General features: G+C 47.6%; 2 protein-coding genes across 4 annotated transcripts; one reads left to right on the forward strand and one right to left on the reverse strand.

Moving 5' to 3' along the window:
- Window positions 1–15: 15 nt before the first annotated feature.
- On the forward strand, window positions 16–5,233 carry aamdc (adipogenesis associated, Mth938 domain containing). The gene is made up of 4 exons (XM_088346022.1): window positions 16–191; window positions 2,381–2,578; window positions 2,639–2,734; window positions 4,901–5,233. The coding sequence occupies exons 2-4, from the start codon at window positions 2,447–2,449 to the stop codon at window positions 5,039–5,041; spliced, it is 369 nt and encodes a 122-aa protein (XP_088202148.1). The 5' UTR covers window positions 16–191; window positions 2,381–2,446; the 3' UTR covers window positions 5,042–5,233.
- ints4 (integrator complex subunit 4) lies at window positions 4,275–27,871 on the reverse strand. 3 transcript variants are annotated; one of them, XM_088346019.1, is made up of 25 exons: window positions 27,795–27,871; window positions 25,949–26,176; window positions 25,748–25,882; window positions 25,179–25,427; window positions 21,806–22,000; window positions 20,531–20,648; window positions 18,524–18,718; window positions 17,128–17,204; window positions 17,007–17,057; window positions 15,208–15,296; window positions 15,012–15,132; window positions 14,241–14,312; window positions 13,946–14,120; window positions 12,783–12,988; window positions 12,573–12,715; window positions 12,387–12,502; window positions 11,089–11,222; window positions 10,848–11,002; window positions 10,691–10,784; window positions 10,541–10,621; window positions 10,343–10,473; window positions 8,912–8,971; window positions 8,526–8,832; window positions 6,330–6,450; window positions 4,275–6,264 (listed from the first exon to the last, which is right to left on the reverse strand). In XM_088346019.1, exons 1-25 carry the CDS (start codon window positions 27,831–27,833, stop codon window positions 6,098–6,100), a joined length of 3,459 nt encoding a protein of 1,152 aa, XP_088202145.1. In that variant the 5' UTR covers window positions 27,834–27,871; the 3' UTR covers window positions 4,275–6,097. The 3 variants fall into 3 exon arrangements, with proteins under 3 accessions (XP_088202145.1, XP_088202144.1, XP_088202143.1); XM_088346018.1 differs by lacking the exons at window positions 25,179–25,427; window positions 25,748–25,882; window positions 25,949–26,176; window positions 27,795–27,871 and adding an exon at window positions 23,107–23,252; XM_088346017.1 differs by lacking the exons at window positions 25,179–25,427; window positions 25,748–25,882; window positions 25,949–26,176; window positions 27,795–27,871 and adding an exon at window positions 23,107–23,252 and having other exon boundaries at window positions 10,541–10,784.
- Between the last annotated feature and the right edge of the window lie 111 nt (window positions 27,872–27,982).

Genomic DNA, 27,982 nt, shown 5'->3' on the forward strand with positions numbered 1-27,982 from the left:
CGGCTCCAGATGTTATTGCGTCACTTCCGACTGCCAAATGCGGAAGTAGGACTGTTTACTAAGTTAAAACGAAGCAAAAACCTGAACGTTCCAACTCGATTTGCGGATCTAACTCCACCCGGATGGCCAGATGACTTGACATTTTATTGCGGGACGAATTAAGCGGACTTCATTTGTTGACGGACTTTGCGGTAAGTTCCAGGTACAAAACGAGTGCTACAAGTCAAAAGCGCAAAACACAATCCGTCTCCAGAAAAGTCAAAAATTAAACAACATGTGCTTGTAAAACCAAAGTCAACGGTTTCACAATGTCTACAACTTGTCCATTCACACTCTAACCTTTCCCAGAAAACGTCATATTTCATCTTCTTTTGATTACAATTGAATTTATATTTTAAATCTGCAAATGTGCGGCTCTTCATTTCGGTGCGGTGGAGGAAATTGAATTTTAATCAAATGTAAAAAAAAATCATGAGAACAGTTCATATGGCACCCAGATCAAATGATTTATGGGATTTCTTCATTGTCGCACGGTCAATGCCGAGGCAACGCTGACCGTCTCCGGATTCGGTCCGGTATATGACACGGTTTGCAATACCGTCCACAGTCAAAGTGTCATTGTAGCTGCAGACCGTTAAATAATTCTGTCCACGGAAACCCAATAAGCAATCTATTTTCATCGTTGACATGCTATATGATTAAAAGTCACAGAACTTATCTGAAACGTTCAAAAGCTCTAGCAAAGCACCTGAAGCAATTTGATTGGGGAGCGGTAGGAATGGGCGGAGATATACTCACAGGGCACACGCTCTTTCTTTTGTCCAACACGGTATCCAATCAAGGTAAATTCGTTGGTATCCTCGTTTGCAGCATGTGGTGACATTTTTGTTCATGAACTTTGCTTGCCCCTTGTTTTGAAACCATTATTTAGGACAAAAATGAGCCCTTGAAACTCTTCATCAACTGCGAGAGACACGTAGTATATTTCTGTCGATATGGGACACAGGCCCTGACACATAGATGTGATCAAATCATAAAGCGTCAGTCACATTGTGGAAAAAAAAGCGTGATATACTAGCTTTTGTCTGGAGAGCAAGTTTGCCGATGAAGTTGATTTTATTCTCACACCGTATGATAAAAAAAAAATTGGTGGCGTGTATTTCCAATCAAGCGTGATGGCGAACTCTCTTCATATTTCTGTATTCTCCAGATGAAAGGCGCACGTGAATCCCCAAATTGTCCAAAAATTCAAAAGTGAGCATTATAGACTTAAAATAATGTTTATGATATCGGGTTTGCCAGATTGCAACTAAATGCTTCTGCATACCTTTATAAATGAATCGATTCATTTGAGCTACAAAAACTAAATGTGCGAATGTCAAACAAAGAAGCTTTGTATTTAGACTTTACAATATTGTTGTTTTAACCTTAAATGCATCTAAAGGTCTGATGTGCCTTATATACAAAAATTCTTTCACAAAAGAAACATTTTTGAAAGTGCACCTTCAATTCCGAAAAATAGATTGGAATTTAAGCAGATTTGTGCCATTTCTCCTAAAGCGTAACGGGGCTAGATCATAGCTCTCGTAGGTGGCGCCCCCTGCAGACAGCTGAGGTTTCCGCAGACCCGTTTTGAAAAGAGTTCACCAGTGCTGGGATATTGGGATTTTTTTACTAATCAAATGTTTTCTTTTTTAGTGGTTGACTGAGTCCATTTAACCCGACTTCCAACCAGCTAGTAACAACATCCGTTATTGTACAAATACGTACAGGGTTGGTTCAAATTCAAGCACCTTTTAAGCACTTTCCAAGCTAATTTCTCAAGTACGCCATCTACGCTCTTGAGACAGAGTCAAACGAAAATTAACACTCAAACCGTGTCCTCGTCGCTTTTATCCGAAAAACAAATCGCGGCTTTCGAGGCACACGTGAGAGCTCGGACCGAAACGGGCATTCTGGGATAGCGCTAGCAGCTGTGGACATCTCCGCGGGTAGGAAGGGATTTCGGAGCACTGACATCTACGTCTCTTCACCTGTCCTCTCGGGCGAAGGGGGCGCTTTACGTGACGACGCCGTACAAACTAATGACAGCTGCCGTTAATCACGAGGGAAGAAGAACCGCAATGGCGAAGCAAAGTCACCGTACGAGGTGTGTCGGTTTCATTTTCTTTGTCGGACGCGTGCCCGGCAACAATCGACGACGAGTACTTCACCCGTATAAATGAAAGCGTGTACCTTTTGCAATAAGCGGTAACAGAAAGTAGCTTGAAAAAGGGAGGAGAGTCCCGGGCTAGATGAACAAAACAAGCTCATCCGGGTCGGCGATGGCTTTCGGATAACGGACCGTACGACAACGTGGCGGCAATGTGTTTGTATGCAGAGCGACGGAGACTGCGGCATTTTGTTGTGTGCGCCCGGGAGCAAGGCAGCAAAGCAGCAAGCCAACATGTCATCGCCTGAAATCGCGTCGCTGTCTTGGGGGCGCATGACAGTGAAGGGGGCCCCCGCCGCTTACAAGGACTGCAAAGTGTGGCCCGGGGGCAGCCGGGCGTGGGACTGGCGCGAGACCGGCACCCAGGTGAGGCATCGGGAGGGGAAGCCTCGCCCGAATCCGTCCGACTCCGCTTTTTCTCCTCAGCACCGGCCCGGAGTGCAAGTGTCCGACTTGCGGGAGGTTCTGGACAAGGGAGTGGACGTGCTGGTCATCGGCCGAGGCATGGACATGGCCCTGCAGGTCAGCGTTTCCCGCGTTGGAAAAATGGATTTCGTCCGGAACGCTAAGCTCCCGACAATCTACTCGCACGTTGGAAAAATGGCGGACAGGGAGACGATCGATCGGTCGGCGTAACGCGGACCTCGATTGTTCAGAGTTACTGGCATTGTAGATGACAAAAGAGAAGACCCTACGTGATCTTGTCGTTTTTTTACTCTCGGTGCCACATTGTACAATGTTGTAATGAAGCATTATGGGAGAGTTCAGCGGTTGTACATTGTGGTACCATGAGTAGAAGTGGTGCGATGATGAAAAAAGACGTATGCTTCGTACTTACACGGTGGATTTGGGCTTATTATTATATTTATTATTGGGCCGGGCCACAAGAATATAGTCGGACGTTCAACCGGTCTGTGGTACAGAAACGGTTACAGATATCGATGACGTACGAAAAGGCCTTACGTCGAGTCTCATTATCACACTATTTGTATTGACGCTACGAAAGAGTAAGTTGTCCCGAAAGATAGAAAGGCGAAAAATCACGATGAGGGAACCATCTTTGTGGTGTATCTGAAGATTTGGACTTTGAAGGACATTAAATAAGTGTGAAGCACATTGTAAAACGCTTTGGGAGGTCTTCGGTGACTTGGAAAGCCCCATAAAAATGCAGACCATTGACCATTTATATTCTAGGGACCAGTTCTCAACTGGTCTGACTTTAGGACCCACCATCCCACTGTCATAACAAGCTGCGACACAAATTTAAAAAAAAAAAAATATATATATATATATATATAGTGTGCAGTTTGAAGCAGAGATAGAAAAATAGATTTGGACCCGAACTGATCCAACTTCCAGTACTCTCATATAAAGTGCTTTAAAATAGCCACATCCTAAAAGAATTAAATATTACTGAAACATTTACCTAAACATCAATAATGAATGAAGTATTTGATAAAGATTAACATCGTGATAAAAAGCTAAAAATACGTTTTTAAACTGTTTACGGTCCATCAGCGTTTCGATGGCAGACACTCGTACATCATTTTTGTATATCGCAATGGTTTTTTTTGATTCTACTGTGGTTTTCACTTCCTTCATCAGTAACTTTCTTGGGACCCATTTATCATGGTCAGAAAAGGGCTGGGAAAGCGGCTAAATACCAATAAAATGAGATGTGGATCTTCTCAGAAACACACCGATTGAACAAAAATAAGAGATCGAGCAGGGCATGAATCGCTATCTCCTGTCAAGGAGTGTCAATGACCCTCGTTTTTTCTTTTTGTGACTCTTATTTTGCCAAGGCAAAAGGCCCGCGACCCACCAGTTTAGAAACACTGCTCCAGTGTATTGTGAAGGAAATTGGACGCTACTCAGATCCCCTTATGTGTGTAGTACACAATTGAGCAGCAATTTAGCGCTTTGTCAAGACGGGTGTCCGAGCTCCACTTGAATCCAAAACAGAGTCAAACTGAAACAGACTATCAAAATCCAGCAGGTCTGCACTCCAAATGCTAAACGAAACCACACAGCTAGCAAATTCAATGAAATACAAACAATAACTATCAATAAAAGAATATCTTTGCAATTTTTCAGACGACGGGGTTAAAGGCACAACGGAAGTTTCTGGCCGTTGATGGCGAGATGTCAATATGGGCACCGGTGAGCGCCCTAATGAGAGCTGAGGTGGTTGAGGACCTGTTCAGAAATAGCTCACCAGTGATGGCTCATTGATTTTCAAGGATATTTTTAACACATTTTAGCCTCTTCTACCCTTATTTCTATTCATTACAACCAGGTAATTACAACGTAGTAATAACATAACTATTATAAGAAATACATTTCAAACGAGTAGCCCGTTGTCGCCATCGGAAACAAAATTTAGCGCTCAGCTTAATATGGACTTTACAAATACAGCAATCTCAATTTCGGAGTCTCCTTCAAAATAAACACAGAAAAAAAACCTTTCCTGTGTCTGGCTGGAGATAAAAAAAAAAAGGTTTTGGTGACTCAGCCCAAGCGGGTTGTAAAGAGATTGGATTTCTAGTCAAAACACGATCATATCTCATCAGCGGTGTGCCTCGGTCCCAAGTTTTTAGGGTAAATCTAGATAAGGCCATCTGTTTTAGGTTTCAGGTGTAGTCTGATGAGATCAACTTCAATCTTTAAAGCTTTCCCCCCTACCAGGTGCCGGCATCCACGGTGGATCAGGTGAAGGCGACGGGCGTGGAAGTTCGAATCCTGCAGACCGAGGCGGCCGTGGCGGAGTACAACCGTCTAGTCGGGGACGGAGCCAACGTGGGCGGAGTCTTTCACTCCACCTGCTGAGCCACACCTGGGGGAGGCGTTGTCCATTCTTGCCACTTTGAAAAGTTTGTTTACATGAAAAGACTTCACCGGATAGAATCTGAGACTCGGGGAGGAAAAGGTATTTTGTGAAAACATGCTCATCGTCAACGCTAACCTTTTCTCCTGAAGGACGCACGGGCAAATGACAAAACAAAACCATTAAACGTTTGTTTCAAGAAAAAAAGTACAACTGTTTCTTTTCCTTTTGCTGCAATGCCTCCATTTCCCCAAAAGATGGCGCACTCAAACCACATTGAACGTTGTTGGGTGTACACAGTGAGGTTTCCGCGCATGGAACATATAGCGCTTACAGAGTGCCGTCCGTCCATTATCGGCATTGCTTATCCTCAGTAGGGTAGCGGGGGTGCCAGAGCCCATCCCAGCTATTTCGGGGCAGTGAGCAAAGGGCACCCTCAACTGCTTGCCAGCCATTTTGACTAGCTCGTTCTCACCTAGGGACAATTTGAACAGGCCAATGAAGCTGACACGCATGTTTTTGGAATCCCACGCTAGCAGTTGTTTTTTTTATTTTTATTTCATTTCAATCTTTTTCAAGTTGACATTTATTTAACATTCATGAAAATGAAAAACGGAGAGCGCACCGACGAGACTGGAGAGATGATCGGACGATCGCGAAGGTAATGAACAGCTGCCGCGCGCGCCACTTCAAACACGACCAAGGTTAAATGTTTGAAGGCGCGCAAAAACAAAATGATTTTGACGCATTTTCAAATAAGTCCTTTTGCGTTATTGCCCTTTCACGAAATTAGTTTTAAAACGTATCAAATGAGTCAAGATTTTTGTCTTCATCCTGAAACGAGACCCTCTGCGTCGTTTTACCACCCGACAGAGCCGACGAGTTCAAACGATCGTACTAAGGAACCATCGCCCGCCGAACCGTTCAGAGGTCTCTCCATTTAGACGTGAAACTTTTTCGGCCTTCGGAGTGACAAAGTCCGGAGCTCTTTCTATTCTTTTGCGACAGCGGTCAGAAGATCGACCTCCGGGTCACAAAATAGGCGCGAGCGCCGTCCGTCAGCGTCGCGCGGGTTTGGGCACCACCAAGACTTTGACGGCGTCGCTGAAGGCGATGGTGCCCTCGGCGGGGGCGCCCTCGCCCGGAAGGGGGTCGTCGGGGCCGGCGTCTCCCGGCCGGGAGGAGCTGTAGGCCAGCAGGAGGCGCACTTCCACGTGACAGGGTTCTGAAAGGCACGAAGAGGGTCAGGGACGCCTTTCGATAGCCGTCCGCCCGAGGAGGCCGACTCACCGGTCCAGGCGCCGTGCGACAGAAAGACTTGCGTGATGAGACGGTGGCGACGCGGAGCGGGCTGACGGAAATCTCCCGGTTTGGGATGGATCAGGTGACTCTGCCCGTCCGGATACACCACCTGCGGACAATGGCAACGTATCGCGGCATCGGTTTCCTTCAGGGGCCGGACCAAATATTTTCATGTCGGAGAATACGTACGGTAGCTCCAACCCGAACGCCCTTAATTTCCTTCTAGGACTCGATTGGAAATGACACGGGACCAAACGCTTTCCATGTATATCCCCCTATGTTCCGGTCCAGAGTCTTCGCTCTGAAAACGCCGGTCTACTCGTGATCCCAAGAAGAAATTTGACATTGGGGGCTTTTGGTGCTGTTGGAATGCTCTTCCCCTTAAGATTGGATCTGCAACCTCAGTGGAAATGTTTCAATCTAAGCTTAAAACACACTTCTATTCTATAGCTTAGGAAGAATCTAGATTTGGTGTTGATATGTGTATTATTTTCCCTCATGTAGGTTTTAGATCAGGGGATGGTGTCATAATAGTCTGTAGTTTGCAATAGTCTTTGATTAGTGCAGCCCTTTGAGACTCTTTGTGATTAAGGGCCAAACAAATAAACAGGACTTGACCGGACTTTGACGATTTCGATTTTAAATGACGCGGCGGTCGAAAGCAAATGCTCTTCCTCGATTCATTTTTCTGTGGAATAACTCCTCGCTCTTACTTTCTTCCGATCATTTTGTTTGAAACGACGTGGCCGTAGAAACCAAATTCTCTTCCTTCATCGATTTGTTTTATGAAAATGAATGGATCTGAGCCGAGCGGTTGACACGGCCTCGTTCCGACACGCAATCGTTTACAGGTTAGTTAGTCTGATTGTACACTCGTGACTCGCACAATTACTGGGATGAAGTTCGATTCAAGACTTCAAATTGAGTCGACCGAAAAAACACAACAATTGAAACAAAACACCACACCTATTTCTTGCCCGCACTACGCAGTGCCTCGTACACCTGACCCAGCAAAGCCACTCCTCATGAAATGTTCCGTTTTCAAAAACTCTCCCGAGTTGCCCGATTGGCCCGACTGAAAGCACACAACCGTTTGGATAGTCGCGGTCGCGCGATATTGCCACCCGAGTCCATCGGTCGATGAATTATTCGAATCGGAAAGGTCGCACGGCCCACAAACCTTCGCAGTCTTCAAAACTATTTTTGTTTTACATTTTTTTAAAGTATAAATTGTGACATGACAGTAACATCTTGTGGAATGATCGAGTCAGTTGCATAATACAGAACTGTGGCAGCAGTGTTGGCAAGAATAGGACTTGGTATATTTGAGTGTAACAGCAGATTTTTCAGCAAGCTCAGGGAATCTTTTTCAAGTCAATGTCAACAGTCGGACCACCGAGACGTTTCACGACAGAATCGGAACATTTCCAGTCGTTTTCTTACCGTGCTCGAGCAGGAAGAAACATGTGGAGAAAGAAACATACTGAAAGTTCTGTACTATGTGCATTTACCGGTTCAACAACCGGGACAATCCGCCTCTCCGGCCATCGATAGCGTTCCAAATCCGATAAGCGCGGCGTCATGTCTAGTACGGTCAGGTTAAGTATTAAAGAAGCATATTCCCCACCGCACTTTACAGTCAAGGCAAGCCCATTTTGGCTGTGCGTCACCAAAGAATCCTTTATATGAAAGCACATTAAAGCACCTAGATCATCTCTTGAGACACTTCATGATAAAACAAACAGCCAGAAACGCCAGCTAAGCACACCGAACAATTTGATGGGGTGTGCAATCGTAAGGCTGGGCGGGGCTTAGCACACGCCGCACTTCTCTCCACCCAGCGCCGCCTGCACTGAAGTTCAATAGGTCGGTACCCTCCGTGTCAGCATTTTGGGACATTTTTTTCACAAGAACTATGCTCGCACCTGCTTTTGAAACCATTAGGTCAAAATGAGCCTCAACACTCTTTAACTGCAAGATGGAAACAGAGTTCAAGTAGTATATTATTGATATGGGACATAGGCTCTGGCATCAAAAATGCGATTTTGTCTGGAACGCAGGTTTAGCGGTTTTGACGACTTTTGTCTTAAAATCGAGGGTTCGGCTCGCTCCCAAAATAAAAATCGAAATATTTTGCTTTTTCGACACCAGTCTTAAATCGTCGTAAAAGACGAAGCGCGTTACCTCCACTTTGACGGATCGATGCGGGTCTCGGACGTTTTCCAAAGTGGCGTCCACGTCCAGCGCCAGAACCAGCCCGGAGGTGAACTTGAGAGGGTTGTCGGACTCTCCGGTGGGCTCCAGAATGCAGGCCGAGGCCCGCTGGACCTGAGGCGGGAGTCCTAGGGGAAGCGGCAGGGCGCCCCGCCTCAGGGACGTCTCCAAGATCCGAAGAAGCTCCGACGGCTTGCGGGACGCCGACCTGGGCTCGGCCTCGGACACCCGCTGGGCGAAAGCCTCCCGAAGGTGGTGGAGCTCGGTGGCGAACGTGCTGCGGCGGGGGTGGGGGGGACGTGACATGAGTAAAGGCGAAATAGGGGACGAGGCCAGCTGGGGGGGACGCTACTTACCTCTGGAAAGACTCCAACTCTACCAAGAAGTTGTCGCAGGCGCTGACCAGCGGGTCTTGCCTGCACAGTACAACGCAGATCAACAACTAAAGATTTCAATGGATGTACCGACGACGTAAAGGGGGACCGGAGAGTGTGTTCCGACGACAGGGGAGAAAAAAAAATAAATAAATAAAATTTTTTTAAAAAAATCACACTTTCCAGCCTCCCTGGCAAGGTCTATTCGGGGGTACTGTAGAGGAGGGTCCCTCAAGAAGTCGAATCTCTGATCTAAAAGGAGCAGTGTGGTCTTTGTCCGGGCCGTACAGCAGTGGGTCCACTCTACGCGCTCCGCAGGGTCCTTGAAGGTGCATGGGAGTTTGCCCAAATTGTCTTCAAGTGTTTTGTGGACTTGGAAAAGGCATTTGATCGTGTTCCTCGGGAAACCCTGTGGGGGGTGCGTTAAGAGTATGGGGTACCGCACAGTCATATCCAGGCTGTACTGTGCCTGTATGCCCGGTGCCAGAGTTTGGTAGGCATAGCCGGCAGTGAGTATCGTTGGTTTCCAGTGGAAGTCGGACTTTGCCAGGGCTGCCATTTGTCAACGATTCTGTTCAGAACCTTTATGGACAGAATTTGTTGTAGCAGCAGTAATGGACAAATGGCTACGGTTAGCATTTCTGCTTTATGCAGATGATGCGGTGCCATCGGCTTCCTCAAGCTGTGGTCTTCGACTCCCACTCGAGCGGTTCGCAGAAGACAGTTAAGCGGCCGGGATGAAGATCGGCACCTCTGAGTCCGAGACCACGGTTCTCAGCCGGAAAAGGGTGGCATGCCGTTTCCGGGTTAGAGATAAGATCCTGCCCCAAGTGGAGGACTTCTAGTATCTTGGAGTCTCAATCACAAGTGAGGGTAGGATGGAACAGGAACGTCTGTAGTCATGGGGACCCTATACAGGTCTGTGGTGGTAAGGAAGGAGCTAAAAGTTCTCCATTTAACGGTCAATCTACATTCCTACCTTCACCTATGGTCATGAAGTGTGAATCACGACCCAAGAAACAAGATCCCGGATACGAGCAGCTAAGACGAGTTTCCTCTGCAGGGTGGCTGGGTTAGCCCTTAGAAGTAAGGCGAGTAGCTCAGACCTCTGTGAGGAAATCGGTGATCAGCGATTTTTCGCATTGAGAGGGGCTTCGGCATCTGATAATAATGCCTCCTGGACCCCTCCTTCAGGAGGGGTTCTGGGCACGTCCCACGAGCAGGGGTCCACGTTGACCCAGGACCAATGGTGAGACTACATCTCTAGGCTGGGCTGGGAACGCCTTGAGATCCTGTCGGATGAGCTCGATGAAGTGGCTTGTGATAGGGAGGTCCGGGCTTCCTTGCTGAGGCCCCTGCCACCCCCACCCCAAGTAAGCACTGGAAAATGGATGAACTGTACAGACGACGTACCCGTGGGCAACGCGGGCACTCAGAACCAAGTCGAGCGCTTTGGCCTGCAGCCTGACGTGATGGATGAGCGCCACGTGGCGACTCTCCAGGCCGCCGTACATGAACTCCAGCTTGTAGGTCTCCTCCAGCACCTGCAAAGTGGGCGTGGCAACGTCAGTCACTCGGCAAAGGGGTCTGCGGAGGGCGCGGCCGAATCACCTGACGGGCGGCGGCGGTGGCCCTGCCGCTGCGTTGGAGGCAAATGGGCACGGGCATTTTCCACAGCTTCTCGTGCAGCGCCTGCAAAAGAAACGAGTGGGCGTGGCTATCCTCGAGAGGCGGGGCCGGAAGAGGGGCTTCTCTCCTCACCTGGATGAGGAGGAGTTGGCATCGCAGGTACGTGGCGCAGAAGTCGGCCGCGCCTTCCAGTTCGCTCTGAAGATGGCCGAGCCGCTCCAAGTCTCTGACACACGCGAGTATTACTTCATGTAAAACCCAGAAAACGTTATCTGCGTCGATCTAGTACCGGATAGTGAAGACCAGCAAGTCTTGAGCTCCGGGCGCTTCCAGGTTCTGGATGGTGCCCACCCGATCCAGACTCTGCTGAAGGAAGACCCGAGCGGACTCCACGCCCTGGCAGTCGTCAGAATCCAAGCCCTGGACCTGTTTCCGACCCGGAAGCTGGAACGGATGGGAAAGGAACGCTTGGTGTTATGGAACGTCGCAATCAGGATAAAATGAAACAAATAGGTGTGCGTGGCTCTGACCCGCAGAGGTGGTACCAGGTGCGATAGGCTGTCCCGCAGGTAAGCGTAATGTCTGAAGGTGTGGTCTGAGAAGAGCGCGGGCATGGTGGGGCACGACTTGGCCGCGTTGAAGACCAAAACCAGGACCGCGATATCTGACCGTGCGGTCAAGGACCAGACTGAGGATCAAGACGGTCTTCATCCCTTTATTGACCAGGTACCATACGGGCCGTTCGGATTTGTCCGTGATAAGAGTCAGAAATCAGGTTACCAGTGATCACTTTTAGCCCTTTTTTTCCTCCAGAACAACCCAAACTCTAAATATCTGCCCATTTCTACAATGACTATGTGTTAAGAGAATGGAAAAAATGAAAAAACAAACAATGATCAGCATTTACATAGCGCTTTTCAAGTCACTGAAGACCTCCCAAAGCGCATGTGCTTCACACACACTGAAAGCAGCATCAACCATGCAAGGCAACTTTCTGCTTATTGGGGGCATTAGGGATTAAGTGTCTTGTCCAAGGACACTTCCACATATGAGGAGAATCGAACCTACTACCTCGAGCGCTCTACCTCCTGAGCTACTGCCATTCCAAACAAAAGATGGACTTGGACGCTACAGGATTCTAAGGTCATAGAGACTTTTTGTTTATTTGTTTGAAAAGTTGGAAATATCCAATAAAGTGCGTTCCACTTCATGATTGTGTCGCACTTATTGTTGATTCTTCACAAGAAATTACATTTTTGTATCTTTATGTTTTAAGTCTGAAATGTAAAAAGTCACAAAGTTCAAGGGGGCCAAATAGTATCGCAAGCCACTGTCGGCTTTATATGGTCTTCTATAATAAAATGCATGTTTAGTGTATGTAGTTGTTCACTCGTTGCTGTAAGAAGAAGACCGTTGCAAAATCAGACTTCTGAAATACTTCAAAATCACAGAAGAATTTGTGGCTGGGGGAGTCAGATTTTGGTAACACCTGCCAAAATCTGACCCCTCTCCCATGGCTCTAATTTTGGAGAGAAGAGTCTTTAACGCTACAAAATCATTGTGGTGATATATTATACAATAAGCCTACTAGAAGTACGCCAAATAAAGTACTAGTGGTGAATCGTATAGCTCAATCGTGTGGTGACATTATTCCAGAGACTAAGATTGAGTTTTCGTTTTAATCACGCAGATTAATCTTCCTGAATAAACTCAGAGACTAGGATCGCGACAAACGATCTGCAATGAGAAGCGCAAAGAGCGTCCGATTTTGCGGGGCACAAGGCCAGCGCCCCCACCGTAAAAGACGGCAGGTCTTATGGCAGGATACAGGCAGGGTCGTCCATGTCCGGTTCGGGCGTGTCGAAGTAAGGGTGCGTGCTGAGGAGTTCGGGCACCAGCGGCAAAACCAGCATGGGGTGGCGCTCGCCCAAAAATTTGAGACACCTGCACAAACAAAAGGATGGGGAAGATCGGGGCGGAGCGGGGGAGGTTCCGGCCAGCGGGCGGGGCTCACTTCCAAACGGAGTTGCGGTCCGAGGGGTACTTGTTGAGGTTCTTGAGGAGCTCCAGCAGGGCCAGCTGGATGCACTCCTTGGTGGACACGTTGGTGTAGCACAGCAGCTCGTGCAGCGCTTCGCGGATGTCCCGGGACGAGTCCTGAGGAAAGCAAACATTTCTTTTTTTCCGCGCGGGACTCGAGTGAAACGCGTGGACGGCGCTCGACCTCCAGGACGGCCAGCACGGTGTCCAGCTGGTCCTCTCGCAGCGTGATGTGCGTGGAGATCTCTCTCAGCACGTGGATGGACTGCAGCCGCACTTCCTCGATCTCGTCGTTGAACATGTCCACCAGGAAATCCAGGCACTTCTCGGCGAAGCTGGCGGAGGAGCGGGCCAATCGACACAAGGCCTCCACCGCCGCGATGCGCACCTCTGCCGCACACCGGAACATTTGGCCTCATTTCGGGGTTAGTACACCTTTTTCCTGGATAGTTTTTCGATCTTTCCAAAGGAAGAAATACAGCGCCGTTTCGATGACTGAAATAAAGTCGCTATCTTACTACTAGCACATACTTTGTAGATCATAGATAGGAACAGCTAGAAATAACACAATCTCTTGCCGATATGACATCAATTTTGCCGTTCGAATTCAAAAATGCTAAGCACGCTTGTTTACAAACACGGTAAGGGAAAAAAAAGTACTGTCTGTATAGTGAGAAGATAAATGAGCCAAATTTGGACTCATTTTAGTGACTCCGAAGCAGACTGCATTCAAGCTTACCGACTGCTGATCTTTTCCTTATTTCAATTGATTTTTTGGGCGTCTTTCACAGGAATATGTGTCGAAATGGGTTTAACTATAATTGTAAATTGTTCATTTCATTTATGCAATTGATAATTTATTTATAGCACTAAGAGTTCATAATTTTTATTTGATTGCTTTGCATTTTGTTGTTGTTCAACTTTAAATCTTTTCAGTGTGTAAAAAGCTAAAATTGTGAACTAAATTTGCCGCATGTTATATTATTATAGCGTATCATAAAAAAAAGTCAAATCTGAGGCGCCGTTCGGGAGGCAAAAATAAGCGCTGGTTTTCTCAATAGAGCTGTTCTCCTCGGTGCAACCGGTGGGAGGCGGTGACGCGTCGCCATAATGACTGACAGCGGGCGCGTCGACATCATTTTTACGCACTTTTTTAAAAAAGATTCTTCATCTATTGCGTGGTCAGACTGCCAAGAAACACGGCAATGGTAAGAAGCAAATTCAAGCATTCAAACATTTTCAAGGATTCCAAGCACCCGTACGAACCCCGACCGACGCCTGGGGACGAAAAGACGGGGGAGGCACGAGAAGCGAGCGAGGCGGTCCGCCGTCAGGCCACGCACGTACCGAACATTTCGTCCTCCAGGCCGTGGACGAAGGCTCCGCAGGCCCCCGAGGCAATCAGGTTGACCGTGTTGCTGTCCAATTTCTCCTTGGGGGCGTCGTCGGCCCACTTCCTGCCCGACGAGAACTCGCCAGAAGCAAAGAGCTCCTTGGCGCGCTCGTGAGCCGTGCGCTTCCTCTACAAAGCCGCGGCAGGGAAAACAAGGAGGGTGTGGAACTCATTGGAGTCCCGCGGTGGAAAAAACATTCCCACCGAATACAGGAATTCATACATTCCGAAAGAGACGCATCGACTCACCCGAAGATCGGACATAAGCTTCTTGTCTAGCGTCTGCTCCAGGAAATGAGGACTGACCTGCGACATGGAACCCTGAGCGGCACAAAGACATAAAAACAAGTTGCGACAGGAGCGTGGGGACGAAGGAGGTCCCGCGGATCGGCACGCGCAGGGCTCGTATGCTATCGGTCGCGCGGAAATCCAAAAAACGCCCGTTTTAGTTCCGGAACCATCTCGAAGCGGGGCTTCGAGGTGCTACGTGCGGTTCCAATGGAGGGCGCCCTTGGACAGAAGAAAGAAGGCTCCCTGCTTGCCGATGATGAACGGCACTGAACATTCGCGCTTATAGATCTGGAAAGATCGGAAACAAATTTGCCGCTACGCCAAACCTTTTAGCCACGGAGTTGGAGGATCTGCCGAGACCGACGTGAAACACCGACAAGCTTTTTCTATTTTGAACGATGCGGATGGACGTGACTGGAGCACTTTGCGGTTCTGAGGTCCCGGGTTCACTTCGCGTGTTCTCCCGGCGGGACGGGCCCAGTACCCCCGAGCGATAGGCGGTCCGGAAAATAAATGAGCGTGATGTTACGTTCCGGGGGACCGCAGAGCGGATCGACGACCGTTATCGTTTCGATCATTTTCCAAAAAGTACAAAGCCGTTTTAACGCCGCAAATCCACTCAGACGACGAACCGGTCGCCGGTGGCGAGATTCGGCGGCGTAACCTCCGACTAAAATCGAAGTTTCCGGTTTCGTCATCGGGAAGTGAGAAAAGGCGAGCGGGACCTACCAGCGTCTTGGCGGCCTGCACGCGCACCATCCAGGATCCGTCGCTGACCATGTGACTGATCTTGCCGAAGGCGTCGTCGGCCAGGCGGATCTCCTCGTTGGACGACGGGATGGGAACGATGCTGCAACGTCACCGGGGCGTGAATGCGGGTTTGGGGGATTGGGGTTCACCTGGCGGAGGGTCGGGGCCAACGGACCTCTCGGGATACAGGACGCTGAGCACGCAAACCAGTCCCACGGCGGCCGAGCGGACCTGCTCGTAGTCGTCCGCCAGCAGCCGGCACGCCTGCGCGCAAAACAATCCCCGGCGGTTGACATTCTCTTCGTCTCACCAAGGGGGGAGCGTGACGTTCGCCAACCAATCGACTCTGGCCGCAGACTCCCTCGTAGAGACCCTCGCTCTCTCCAATTGCTCCATAGCATTTAATGATGGCGGCCTGGGGCTTTCCTTAATTGGAGGTGGGGGACCGCGACTGCATCTACCGTATTTTCCAGACTTATACATTAACGATAGTTTTAATTTTTAAATACTATTAAAAATAGTCATATTTGCAGACGACACTCACATTTTCTATTCAAATGATAACTATATCGATTTGGTAACCCGCATTCATCGTGAATTAATGAACCTAAAAGTATGGATGGATATACATAAATGATCTTTAAATTGAAATAAAACCAAAGTCATATTCTTTGGTCATCGCAAGGCAAATCAAGATTTAAAAGTAAAAATGGATGGTGCTGCAATAGACGCTGTATCAGAAATTAGGTTTTTAGGGGTCATCATAGACAAGAAATGAAGCTGGAAAACACACATCAGACACATTGAAACTAAAGTGTCTAAAAGCATTTCAATCATGAATAAAGCCAAATTCATTTTAAACTATAATGCATTTCTTTACTATATTGTTCGATAGTTCTGCCATATTTAAAATATTGTGCAGAAGTCTGGGGCAATCATTCCAAAAGTTGACGACAGCCCCTTTTTATCCTCCAAAATCGTGAAATTACAACCATTCACAGGGTAGGATATCGAGATCATACTCATATTTTGTTCCTGCCGTCCAAATGATTAAAATTGGATGATTTGGTAACATTTCTCACTGCGCAACTGCTATTTGAGGTCAACAAAACAAAGTGCCAGAAAACATCCATAAACTATTCATTCGGAAAGAGGGAAATTATAACTCGAGGTTCTGTCGTAAATTCCTAATCCCAAAGATGAGAACCACCAGGAAAAGTATGTGTGTGTCAGTGTGCGGAGTCAAACTTTGGAATAATTTACAAGACCAGGTCAAACAATGTCCGACTATTCACGTGTTCAAATTTAAACACAAAAAAACATTCCTGGCAGAATACAGAGATGAAGAAAATGGCGTGTAAGTGATACGAGAGATTGGAAATATTGTTATTATTGCTACTGTTGTTATTATCATTGGTGTCTCAATGCTAATTAGTGACTAGTAGCATTATAACATTAATAGATGGATACTACAAAGATTAGTGTATAAAATATATGACTATTGTTATTATAATGATTGATATCCAACCTATGTAGTATATATATATCAACGAGACTGTTAGATTAGACACAAAAGGAGAAGAGGATCTGTAAAATGTATTTAATAGGGAAGATGAAAGGGCAGGGAAAATGAGCATCTGCTTCTGACTACCCCTTTTCCAACATGTTATGTAACATTATTTTGGTGTCGACTCATTGTTTTTGTCCCGTTTTGATTTGAATCTCCGAAATAAAGTTGTCATTCATTCATTTCAAATCACGCAAGTAGCATATTTTGTGTATAGTATGCGCTCGGCTCCCAAATGCAACAAGATCGAAAACGACCACCGTTTTCAACATCGACGCGTTCACACAACCTGGGGGGAAATTTCAACTCCCGAGGGCTCTCTCTTTGATCGGAAATACAAAAAGCGGGAAAACGTACACGCTACGTTCCCGCACGGCAGGAGGGTTAAAGGTGGGATTCCGCCTCACCTGCTCATAAATCATCTGCTGAATCTTCATCCCGCGCTCGTGCAGCTGCAACTGCAAGACAGGAAAGTCACCGCGGGGAACGGAAAAAGGCATACCGGGCGGTGGCCGCAGGTGGCGCTACCATGGCGTTGAGGGCGGCCGCCCGCACGCGAGGGTCCTGGTCTGCAAAGTAGTCGCTGATGACGCTGGGGACGTCTCCTGGGCAGGCAAAAAAGGCATCTTCTAGGCATCCGTTTGGCGGCCCTGAGTCGCAACTAACCCCATTTCAATATTCCACTAGTCACCCACTATGAATACGAGGCCTTTATCGTCATGAAATTCAAGGCTGCGCCGCCAAGTGCGCTTATACCTAGAGAATTGGAACGTAATGACCAAAACAATCCATCTGAATTTACACAACACAGGACATTTACGAAAGTAAAAGTTTCCAGCCGAGACACCCTTTTCGAGGCACGGCATCCATCGGATAGGTTAAAAAAAAGAACGAATTCGATTCATGTTCTTTGAAAAAAGAAAACATGAAAAGATCCTGTTGCCCAATAAATGAAGGTTTTTGTTAATGTAAGATTTACGGTCCGTTTTTTTGTCAGGATTTTTCCTCTAGAAGGGCATTTGAAATGTTTTCAGACGTCATCGAGCGCTGCGCCCTTTCGTGTCTCGTGTCAATCCTAGGACACCGGAGCAGAGCTTAATGCTCGATTCCCATTTTGGGGGTTGAAATGCCATCTTTTTATCACATCCTTCACATTTGCGACTAAATGCGACATCGAAGCGTCTCTCGTTTGGTATCGGCTTGCGCAGAAGAGGCAACTGACGTCACACGCGACGCATCGTTTGATGATAACGGCGTAGCGGGTCTAGCAAATTCCAATGTTATTGCGCGACCGGAGGCGGAACAGAGCGGTCCCCCCCGAATATAAATAACCCTCAAAACGCTCACGTTCCATGTTTTTGTCCGCCGCGATGTGAGGATTTTTAGGCTACGCAAAAGAAGATGGAAACCGAGAAGCCGCGAGGGGATAAAAAATGATTGAATCGAAGGTTGGCGAGTGGAGGAAGCGGAAAAACAAACTCTTGAGTTTATATCTGTCTGTGTTGTAAGGCAGCGTGCTGAAAAATGACCCATCGGCCCCCCCTGCATGAAAATTTCCCCCTTGCACAAGCGTTATAAAAATGTCTTTGTATCTCTTTCTTGGAGAATGAAACAGAAAAGCAAAGAGCAATAATCAGGTGCGCCCTGTGTCGTGTTAAATACAGAAACGGAAGCAGCTACGGAGACCGCGCCTTTTAACACGGCTCGGGAAAATACTGTAGTCTTTTAATTGTCTGTATCGGGGCTAAATTGAGTTTACAAGTTTTTCTTATCGACGCTGACATTTCCGTATGTTAACGCGCGAGACCGAGACGTTATTGTACACGACGGACTCAGCAGAGATCCTAACGGCGTGCGATGCCTCACTACGTCTCCGATCCATTTTTGCGGACAAGCTGAAAGAACAGTCGGAGCGGGTCCTCACCTGCGGCGGGCTCGCCGTCCGCGTGTCCCAGGCGTCCCAGCATCTGCAGACATTTGGTCCTCACGCCGAAAGAGGCGTCGGCCAAATGGCGGCGGGCCACGTCCGCCAGTCGGCGCGCCGCCGCCGCGTTGTGAGGAAGCTGAGCGCCCGCCGTCAGGAGACTGTCCAGGAGCTGCGCCAGGACCTGATGCGACTCTGCCCGCCACACCGAAACAAAGTTAGGTGTCGCCGGGGAACCCGATGACCGCGATTCTCAGACTATAAGGCGCACCCAAAAACGCAAATTGGACAGAAATTTCAAAGTGCGCCTTATGCAGCGCAGCATACGGTGGAGAAGACTGGAAATGCGTTCGGTATATTAAAGGTTTTACGGTAGAGTAACATACGCAGATTGCTCGACCCGTAATCGTCACTGACCCCGGAGAAAAGTAGAAAATGTCTTGGACGGTAGCCAGAAATGGAGATTTTGGAGCGGTTTAAAGTCCAAATGGATCTGGAGTGTTGGTTGCAAGCTCTCAATAGAATATGACAAGGCTTCACTGCTACCGCGGGTTAGTGTACACCTTTTCTTCCATTTCTTTTTGATGTGGCTATTTGAAAGCGGTTGTGGGGGGGTTGGCTTCTATTTGAAGAACGCTACATTATGGCATCAATAATCACTATGGTTGGGTTTTTTTTTTTTCAACAAAAATATGAAAGCTACAAGTGATCTTCATGATTTGGAGCCAAAATCGTTTTATTTCAAGGTATCAGTATTGTCACACCAACGTTGCTGCCTTTCATTGCCGAGGCTGGCTCATCTCTGAAGAGCAGAAGGACGCTTTACTCTGAAAAACTATGGCGACCGGATGATGAAGGGGCTGTATCAGAGTGAGATCAGGAGGCTCCTCCTGCTACCGGTAACCATGGAAACCAGTGAGATCTTTTTTTCACGTGGGGGAGCAAAGCCCTACTCAAAAAACTGGCCTGGAGAGGGATGGTTGCCGCCAAGTCTTCAACCTTTTCCAAGCGCCGAGCTACTTTTCATTACCAATTAGAGCAAAGGGCACCCACTCTCGTATGCATTTCAAAAATATGTTATTACTATGTTGTTCCCGTGTTATTTCGCAGTTCACGGGTCCATTAACCAGGATCCCTCCCTGCGGTGGACACCAACAGCCCGGCGTTGCTTAAACCTCTCCGGGCTGTTTTTTCAGGTAGGGGTTCGCTCCCCCACATGAAACAGGACTGGTTTCCTGGTTACCGGTAGCAGGAGACGTCTTCTGACCCGACTCGGATACAGCGCCTTCATTTTCATCCGGTCGCCGTTCTTCAGTGTGAAGCGTGATCCCGCTCTTCAGGAATGAGCCGGACCATCCCCGAACGAGCGTCCGGCGACGCGCGACGATACTCGCACTGGGGAAAAAACATTTTCTTTCGACAATACGATTGCTCGATGGCGGTTTTTATTCTACGGCGGTGTCAAAACTCAAGTCTGACTGCTAACCAACCGGTAACGTAACTCTTATCGTCTGCGAGTATGACGTTTCGACAACTCTATCGCAGCGTGTGCAGCGAGGGATCATTTCAAACAGTTTTAGACCACAAATACGGTCGATTCGTTTTGGGGATGAAGGTGAACGGCATCGTACATCCCAAGGGACGTTTTTTCGAGATGCAGGCTACGGTCACGTACATAAAAAAGCCCCCGGGTGGTGTTCAAGCACCCGCTCCTTCCCATTGGAAGTAGGGTTAAAGAGACTCCGTCAAACACAAAAGAATGATTGGACTACAAAAAAAAAAAATTACAAAGGCCCGGCCTTGGTGAGCCATTTTCAGTCAGCAGGCACCTCAGCTTTCCTCTGAGACCCCCTGCCAAAGGACGTGATGCCCCCCAAGACCCTGGTCGTCAACTGTGAACCGCGAATCCGGGCAGTAACCGGGTTACATTTGAAACGAAGTAACTAGCAACCATAACTCATGAGGGTAAAGCGTCATCGGCTGAGGGGACAGCGCGGCAAAGCTCACTCTCATTGGCGGCGGCGGCGATCACGTCCTCCACGATGCAGTCGGGGCTGAATCCCGGCGTGGTGGACAGAACGCCCAGCAGAGATGCGATTTTCAAACGCACCGAGCTGTCCGTTTCCTGCACAGAAACAAAACGGGGCGTTTTCTTGAATATGGCGCCCCGCCTAGTAGGAGGGCCGCGGCGAAACACAATTTTAAGTTGTCCACCGGTCACCGTTGTCGAACCTAAAGGATTTTATACATTTGACTATAAAAGGATTTTACACGATCGACTCCTAATGCAATGAAGATTTTCACCGAGTGGGCTTTAGTTCAATGTAGAAAGTCAGGGCAGGCTGTTCGAAATGCATCATATTTTGTCCAGGGAATGTTGATAGCAGGACTGGTGGATTTGCTGACGCAGGGCGGCAGGCAATGTTGTTTTGGGAAGCGCTCGTGGATGAAATTGTGTAGCCCATTATGCGGGGATAAGATGGCCAATTAAAGAAAGCTAAAGGACTTCAGAAGAAGGCTTAACACACTCTCCAACGTCACTTCAGCGTCTGATGTTGTGAATAAATCCGCCCCTGTGCGGAAATGTCAGCTTTCCTGATCATTTTTCTCTCAAGAAACGAGCGCGCATCAATTGTTGGATGAATGTAGGTTGCGTTTGATTCATGGAGTCAGATCACTCATTCCAACAATTTAGTAAAGGCTACATTTTGAACATTAAATTCTGACAAACCATTGGATCGTTACTCATTTTTTCTTCAATTTAGCACCGAGTGGATTTCACAATGTGGCAAATGTTAAACACAACAAAACGGAGACCGTGAAAAAATATACGAGGATTACGATATAAATCTCTGCTAGTTACGTTTCAAAAAGATGCACTACGGTAATAAAGACGTCACAAATATAGCAAAGATTTTTTCAATGTTTCTTCAAAAAGCAAAAGGACTTTTTCAATTATCGAAAATACATCAAATACGTGTCCTTGTTCGCGAATGACTTCAGCCACATCCTGAATTTTTTTAATGTACGAAAACGTGCGTGCTTCTCGGACACCATTGAAACCTGTGTCAAGCAGTTATTGTAGTTTTCCTTTGGTTGACACGACCATTTTCGCCATCGAGGTTTATCAGCGAACCAAATCAAAACGTTCCCATTCGGTTACGATATATTGACGCCGTCGTACGCGATTCTCAGCAGAGATCCCGATCGCGTGCGACACCTCACTCTGTCGGCCACAATACTCCGCACGGAAAACCGACCGATCGGAGTCGACGAGCGTACCTTGTAGTAATGTTCCAGGAGTATCCTGAGCACGGCCTCCACGCTCTCGGCCTCCACGGGGTTGCGGGCGAAACTGAGCAGGAAGTGCAAAGCGTCGGTGGCGTTGGCCGCCTTGCACAAGTCCACGTGCAGCGACGCCGACTTGCTGGGTTTGCACAGGCGAAGCTTCTTCCGACAGGCTTCCTCGGCCGGGACCTGCGGCGGACGCGGGGTTAAAGGGACGCCGACGGAGATTCCCACCGCTATCCCGTCGTGCCGGCCCAGACCGCTGCCGGAGAGCGCGACCAAAAAACGCAAACTACCGAGTGACCGGAGTGCAACGGTTTGCTGATGGTTTGCTTTTGCGAAAAAAGAAAAAAAAGATCAACACTGTAAAAGAAACAGAAAAATAAACAATTGAAAAACCTAAAAGGAAAAAAAAAAAAGAACAAATAGAAAAAAAGAGAGAAAAAAACATGGGGAGGAGGAAAAAGGGAAAAATAAAAGGGGAAAAGAGCAAAAAGGAAATTCGATATGAAAGATAAAAAAGAAAAAGGGAAGAAATGTAGCTAAAACTGATAACAAGACAATAAAAAAATTATTCTGGCTATAATTGATATAACTCAAGAGTCATATCTTCCAGGCAGTATAAGTTTTTAGAATGGTTTAAAACAATTGCCAGCTCTAAGTTGACACATTTCACGCCAGATCATTTCCCGCATTTTGGTGCTATGTAGTCCGTGGATGTTACTGCACTGCTTGAAGGTTGTCAAACGTTCTATGCAACGAGATTAGACGTGACACTCCAGGGGAAATTTCGGCGAGACAAAAAAAAAAGAGAAAATACTGTCAGAAAAAAAAATAGAAGTTGAGTGCAATGCAAGAATAGTGCATCGTAAAACGTGTTTCAATAACATCAACAGCGATGCACTCTCATCGTCTATTCGACCAGTCTCCGAGCACTCAATAGATTTGTCTATTATTTGAAGTTTTATAAAGCGTTCGCCTCGGAGCGCCACGGCTAGTCTCGTTGCATCCATCGTTCGCTGCGTTGTTATTCACGGCGATCGATTCAATGAGAAGCTAGAACTGAAGAACTTTTGTTCACGAATACTTTCAAGGAAATCGTTTCATCGTCAACACTCTTCACTCATAAATGGATGTTCTTAGTTTGCGTTCGTCTCAATGTAAAGCGAACTTTGCAAGCAGAGAGCCGCCATGTTTGTTTGATAGCTTAGCGACCGGAGTTGGCTTTAGCAGGTGACAGGATAGCCGTCAATGTTTCGCCCGGAAAATCGAGCTCTCTTAAAAAAAGTTCTCACCTGAACAACTTTGGTAAATTCTTCATAGACTCGCTTTTTCAAATGCGCCGCCATGTCGGCGAAAGCAGACAGACAGCTAGCTAACTGAGGCAGTTAGCACCAGCAGCTAGCCACTGGCGTACGCGTTCCGTAAATCCGGCGAGCCAATCAAATGCGATCGAGAATGTAGCCCCGCCCACCACCCTCTATCTCTTGTACACTGTTTCAAATTCAATTTGATTCAAATTTGAATAAATTCATTTATTTGAATGTAATTGTTCCTCAACGTTTTCTTCTCAAATGGAACACAAAAAAAAACCCAAACATTCATAGTTTCAACGCTGTGTAAAATTGACATGAAAACACGACCAGGGTCATTTGTCCCCCCTATAAGAAATGACCGTTTGTTTTCTTCCCAAATTCTCGACGAATAAAAACAAGCCTCGAAAACATTTGACGACGGCTTTATTTTGAAAGGGCGTTTTTGGACTACAAGATGTTGTTTTATTGCGCAGAGTCACCGAAAACGAGTGCTAAAAAGTACAAGGACGATTACAAAGTACGGAGACTCCAAGTGACCAAATGTCATTGCTTTTCTTCATTTACTTCCCCCGGTCATCAGCAAAGAAAGAGCGAAGGGGCGAAAGGAAAAGACTAGTAAAAGGTACAACATGTAAAAGAACAAAATGACAAAAAAGGAGTGAAAATCGGAAGAGAGGGGAAGATAAAAGGAAAAGATAACCAAGAAAAAGGGAAGAGAAGAAAAAGAAAAGAGAAAGAAAGGAAATAGTGAAAAGATAAAAATAACAATAAAAGAGAAATGGAAAGAAAAAAGAAACTTGAAAAAATTAGAAGTCAAGTCATGTTGATTTGTGATGCTCTTTATCAGAAAGTTTCAAAGGGCTGCACAGACTACTGCAAACCGCAGACTATTGTGACACCATCCCCTGATCTTAAACCTACATGAGGGCAGGGAAAAACCCAAAAACCCTCTTATGAGGAAAATGAAGAAATCTTGAGAAGGGACAGTCCCAAAGGGCTGCCCAGACCAGAGACTACTGCAAACCGCAGACTATTATGACACCTGATCTAAAACCTACACAAGGGCAAGGAAAAACTCAAAAACCTCAACATGAGGAGAATGAAGAGACTTTGAGAAGGGGACAGTCTTAAAGGGCTGCACGGACCACAGACTATTGCAAACCACAGACTATTATGACAGCATCCCCTGATCTAAAACCAACATGAGGGCAAGGAAAAACCTCCACATGAGGAAAATGAAGAAACCTTGAGAAGGGACAGCACATGAGGTCATTCCCCTTAAAGGATGACCAGGCGGCAACGGATGTTGCAATAACAAAAAATACAGATATTGTCAAGATAAAATATATTCATGTTTTGGGACCTCCTGTGTGGGTTCAAATCCAGCTACCGGACTTACTGTTAGTTTGTATGTTCTCCCTGTGCTTGTGTGGGTTTCCTCCGGGCACTCCGGTTTCCTCCCACATTCCAAAAACATGCATTTCAGGTGAATTGGCCGCTCCAAATTGTCCCTAGGTGTGAATGAGCGAGCGAGTTGTATGTCCCTGTGTGCCCTGCGATTGGCTGGCAACCAGTTCAGGGTGTCCCCTGCCCTTTGCCCGATGATTGCTGGGATGGGCTCCAGCACCCTCGCGACCCTACTGAGGATAAGCGGTGCAGCTAAGGAGATGAGATATGTTTTGGGGTACCTGTGGCAGCAAGACGGCTGACAATGATCTCATCTCCCTCGAGGTGAGCCTGAATCAATATGAAGTAATCCATTATTGAATTTCATTTTTTAAAGGCAAGTTTATATGATGTTTTTTTTTTAATGAAGGGTTTTTGGAGATAAAAAATAATACACATTGTCCCTTTATTGAACCAATAACAAAGCTTTGCAAACTATTTGAGTTGATTCAAATCACAAACGGAGTGGATATTGATTTACTCATGGTTAAAAAAAAAAAAAAAAGCAATGCAGCGGGTCACCACCAGCTGAAGGTGATCTTGTGAAAAAAGTTGTAGCTCTTGCCCAGGAAGATCTTGTCCAGGTGGTAAGGTTGCACTTGGGCGACGTAACCCTGTTTTCGGACGTCCCTCAGAACGCAATCCAGGAGGTCTTCGGCGGTCGGGCCCCCGGACCCCGCCGGGCCCCCGCCGGCGCTCCAGGGGCCGAACGTGACCAGCGAGTCCCTGTTGGCACGCAGGCTAGCCACGGCATCCTCGTAGCGCGCTAAATCCTCTCGGGTCCGGAGGACGCACACCGTCACGGTGGTACGGCGGGACGCCACGGCTTCCGCCCGGGCCACTCGGATCAGGACCTGCGCCCCGGCCAAGGAAAGACACGAAACGGTCAATAACCGATGGAAATCGTGTGACTCATAGTCAAGATTCTGCCCAATTGAGCAATTTGAAAGTCGGCAAAAACGTCTATTCCAAAAAAGAAAGTACGAAAAACCGGAAGAAATTGGACGTTGACAAGACATCCCTGGAAAACTGAATCGAAAAAGTCTGCGTTTTGGGTCATATTTCTCGAGGGCTTTTAACGGTCGTCTCCTCTCCTCGTTCGGAGCGTCTCCTAAACTATCGACTCGTCCTCTACGAAAATTTTCCTTTTTCGACGTTGCGAAGAGCGACCGACCTCGATGTTCTCCTTGTAGTTGGGGACTCGGGCCAGGAACTGTTGCCTGCCGACCGTCTCGCCAAAAAGCGCGGGCGTCTCCTCCAAACGCTTGGCCAGCGCCGACAACTCGTAGAAGAGCGCCTCCCGTTGGACCTGCGAGACACGAGGGTTAAGACGGCGAGAGGGGTCGGGCCGCGACGGGGCGGGCCGCGCCGCTACCTCCTGGAGGTCGCGCTCGGGCATCCCGTCCGAGCGCAAGAACCGGAGCACGTCCCCGAAATGTTCTCCGCAGCGGTCCAGGAAGTAGAATCCCTGCGCGTCCTTGGGCAGCTCGGGAAGGTCGCCGTTGAACCAACGCGCCAGCTTGGACTCGGGGTACTTGGTGAGGGTCGCCAGGCTGCTGTAGAACTTGTGCCCGCCCACGTTGAGCTGGACCACCTGGGCGCCCTGGAACCAAAAACACCACTGAGACTCAGGAGAGATTCCGAGCCTCCGGATGCTTTTTGTTTGTAATTTGTGCAAGGGGGGGGGGCACTCTCTCGCATCTACATTTTGAAAATAGCAACGATTGTTCTACGACTTACTATCTCGTTACCAGGTTTACTATTGCAGGTAGGAAGAAGAGAGACAAAAAGACAGAATAATATGGAGGCGGGCAGGCAGACATACAGAGAGAAATATAGACAGACGAAGAGAGAGAGCGAGAAAAAGAGAAAGATAGAGATAGAGAGAGAGAGATAGATAGATGTATAGAGAGAGCAATAGATATATATAGAGAGAACGATAAATAAATAGCGAGATTGAGATAGAGAAAGTGAGAGGGAAAGAGAAAGAGAAAATGAGAAAGGAAAATAAGGAGAAGAGAAGAAAAAAAAGAAGTAGTAAATAGGGTTAAATAGACTCAGTCAACAACCCCCCAAAATTTTTTGGACTAGAAAATGGTTAGGCGATTTCAGAACAGGTCGGCGGAATAGAGGTAAGGTCTCGAGCCTGGACGCCAGCTCGGCCCGAATTTCTTGACGACCTCCCGGGGACCACAAATGAAATATAAAAAAAAAATGGAGATGGAAGTGTCAGCTGAGACAAAGGATGGAAAACACTGAAACGGCACTGGACTTGGGTCGCTTCCAAACCAAACCCCGATCGCGACAGCTCCTTCCGATGGAGTCTCAGTGACGTCAAACGCTAGATTTCTTGGATGCTAAATTGCCCTCTTGCATAGAAGGCAAGACCTAAAGGTGACCGGGGGGACCAGTGGCGATTCTCGGGTCTGGTGGGGCCCCAAGCAGAAATTCAGCGGAGCGGCTGAAAGCTCTGCTCCCCATGGAGCTGAGGCGGGCAGGGGGTATCGTGAGATGGACTGAAGAAGCTGATCTGAGGGAGCGGGATGGCGTGACCATGTGAAGGTCAGAGAGGTAGGGAGGGGGAGGTTATGAATGGCCATGTAGGTGTAGAGCAGGATTTTATAGGTGATTCTATGCTTGATTGGGAGCTCGTGGAGTTGCTGAAGGACAGGGGTGAAGTGATGGCGAGAGGGGGTTTTGGTGATGATGCGGGCAGCAGAGTTATGGACTAGTTTATGGAGGGACTTTTGAGGTAAGCCGTAGAGGAGGGAATTGAAAATCCGGGCGTGCGGGGACGTTTGATGGAGCGCAGGTGGATATACAAGTAGAAATAAGTATATGAGAGTAAAAGGAGAGTGTACTATCAAGGATGACACCTAAACTCTTTGTTTCCTGAAGATACAAATAAGGATCGTTTCTCTTCAGGAGGGTCTCAAAAAGCTATTTCTCACTCAACTTTTCCAATGGCCATGCGAACCTTGACTCCGTCGCCACCTAGTGGGCTCCCCGAGCAACTGCCTGGCTCGCCGGGTGAAAAGACCAGTTCTAATAGCACCTCGCTGCAGCGGGTTGACAGGGAATTTCCAGTCGAATATTTCGAGCGCTTGACTCCGTTTGTACGACAATGTCGAATCTTTTACTACCTCTAAGCGGAACTAGTTTTAGAAATGCAAGTGAGCTCTCAGCTCCTCTGGGATGCCATTTGGCGTCCCCACACGTACCTGCGTGTCGTCTTGCGAAAAAGACGGCGTTCGCTCCATCTCGGCGATCCTCGTCGACGAGCAGGTGAGACCCGGATATGGCGAGGTAGGCGGCGTGACGTCAAGAAAAGACCAAAGCCCGCCCTCAAAACTCGTTTAACCGGACTTCCATGATCCCAGAATGCTCTTTTGAGCGCCTCGACGAACCC

The sequence above is a fragment of the Urocampus carinirostris genome, chromosome 10 (genome assembly GCF_059441175.1).
Source record: "Urocampus carinirostris isolate Australia breed hairy pipefish chromosome 10, RoL_Ucar_1.0, whole genome shotgun sequence".
NCBI lineage: Eukaryota > Metazoa > Chordata > Actinopteri > Syngnathiformes > Syngnathidae > Urocampus > Urocampus carinirostris.

Bases quoted from the DNA above. Each gene is read 5' to 3' on its own strand.
- aamdc (XM_088346022.1), top strand. From the start codon at position 2,447: ATGTCATCGCCTGAAATCGCGTCGCTGTCTTGGGGGCGCATGACAGTG. The intron at 2,579-2,638 runs GTGAGGCATCGG...TTTTCTCCTCAG, and splicing joins GGCGCGAGACCGGCACCCAG to CACCGGCCCGGAGTGCAAGT. The intron at 2,735-4,900 runs GTCAGCGTTTCC...CCCCCCTACCAG, and splicing joins GCATGGACATGGCCCTGCAG to GTGCCGGCATCCACGGTGGA.
- ints4 (XM_088346019.1), bottom strand. From the start codon at position 27,833: ATGGAGCGAACGCCGTCTTTTTCGCAAGACGACACGCAG. The intron at 12,716-12,782 runs GTCGAGCGCCGT...TGCTTTCCTCAG, and splicing joins CCGTGCTGGCCGTCCTGGAG to GACTCGTCCCGGGACATCCG. The intron at 6,265-6,329 runs GTGAGTCGGCCT...CGTGCCTTTCAG, and splicing joins GTCGCACGGCGCCTGGACCG to AACCCTGTCACGTGGAAGTG.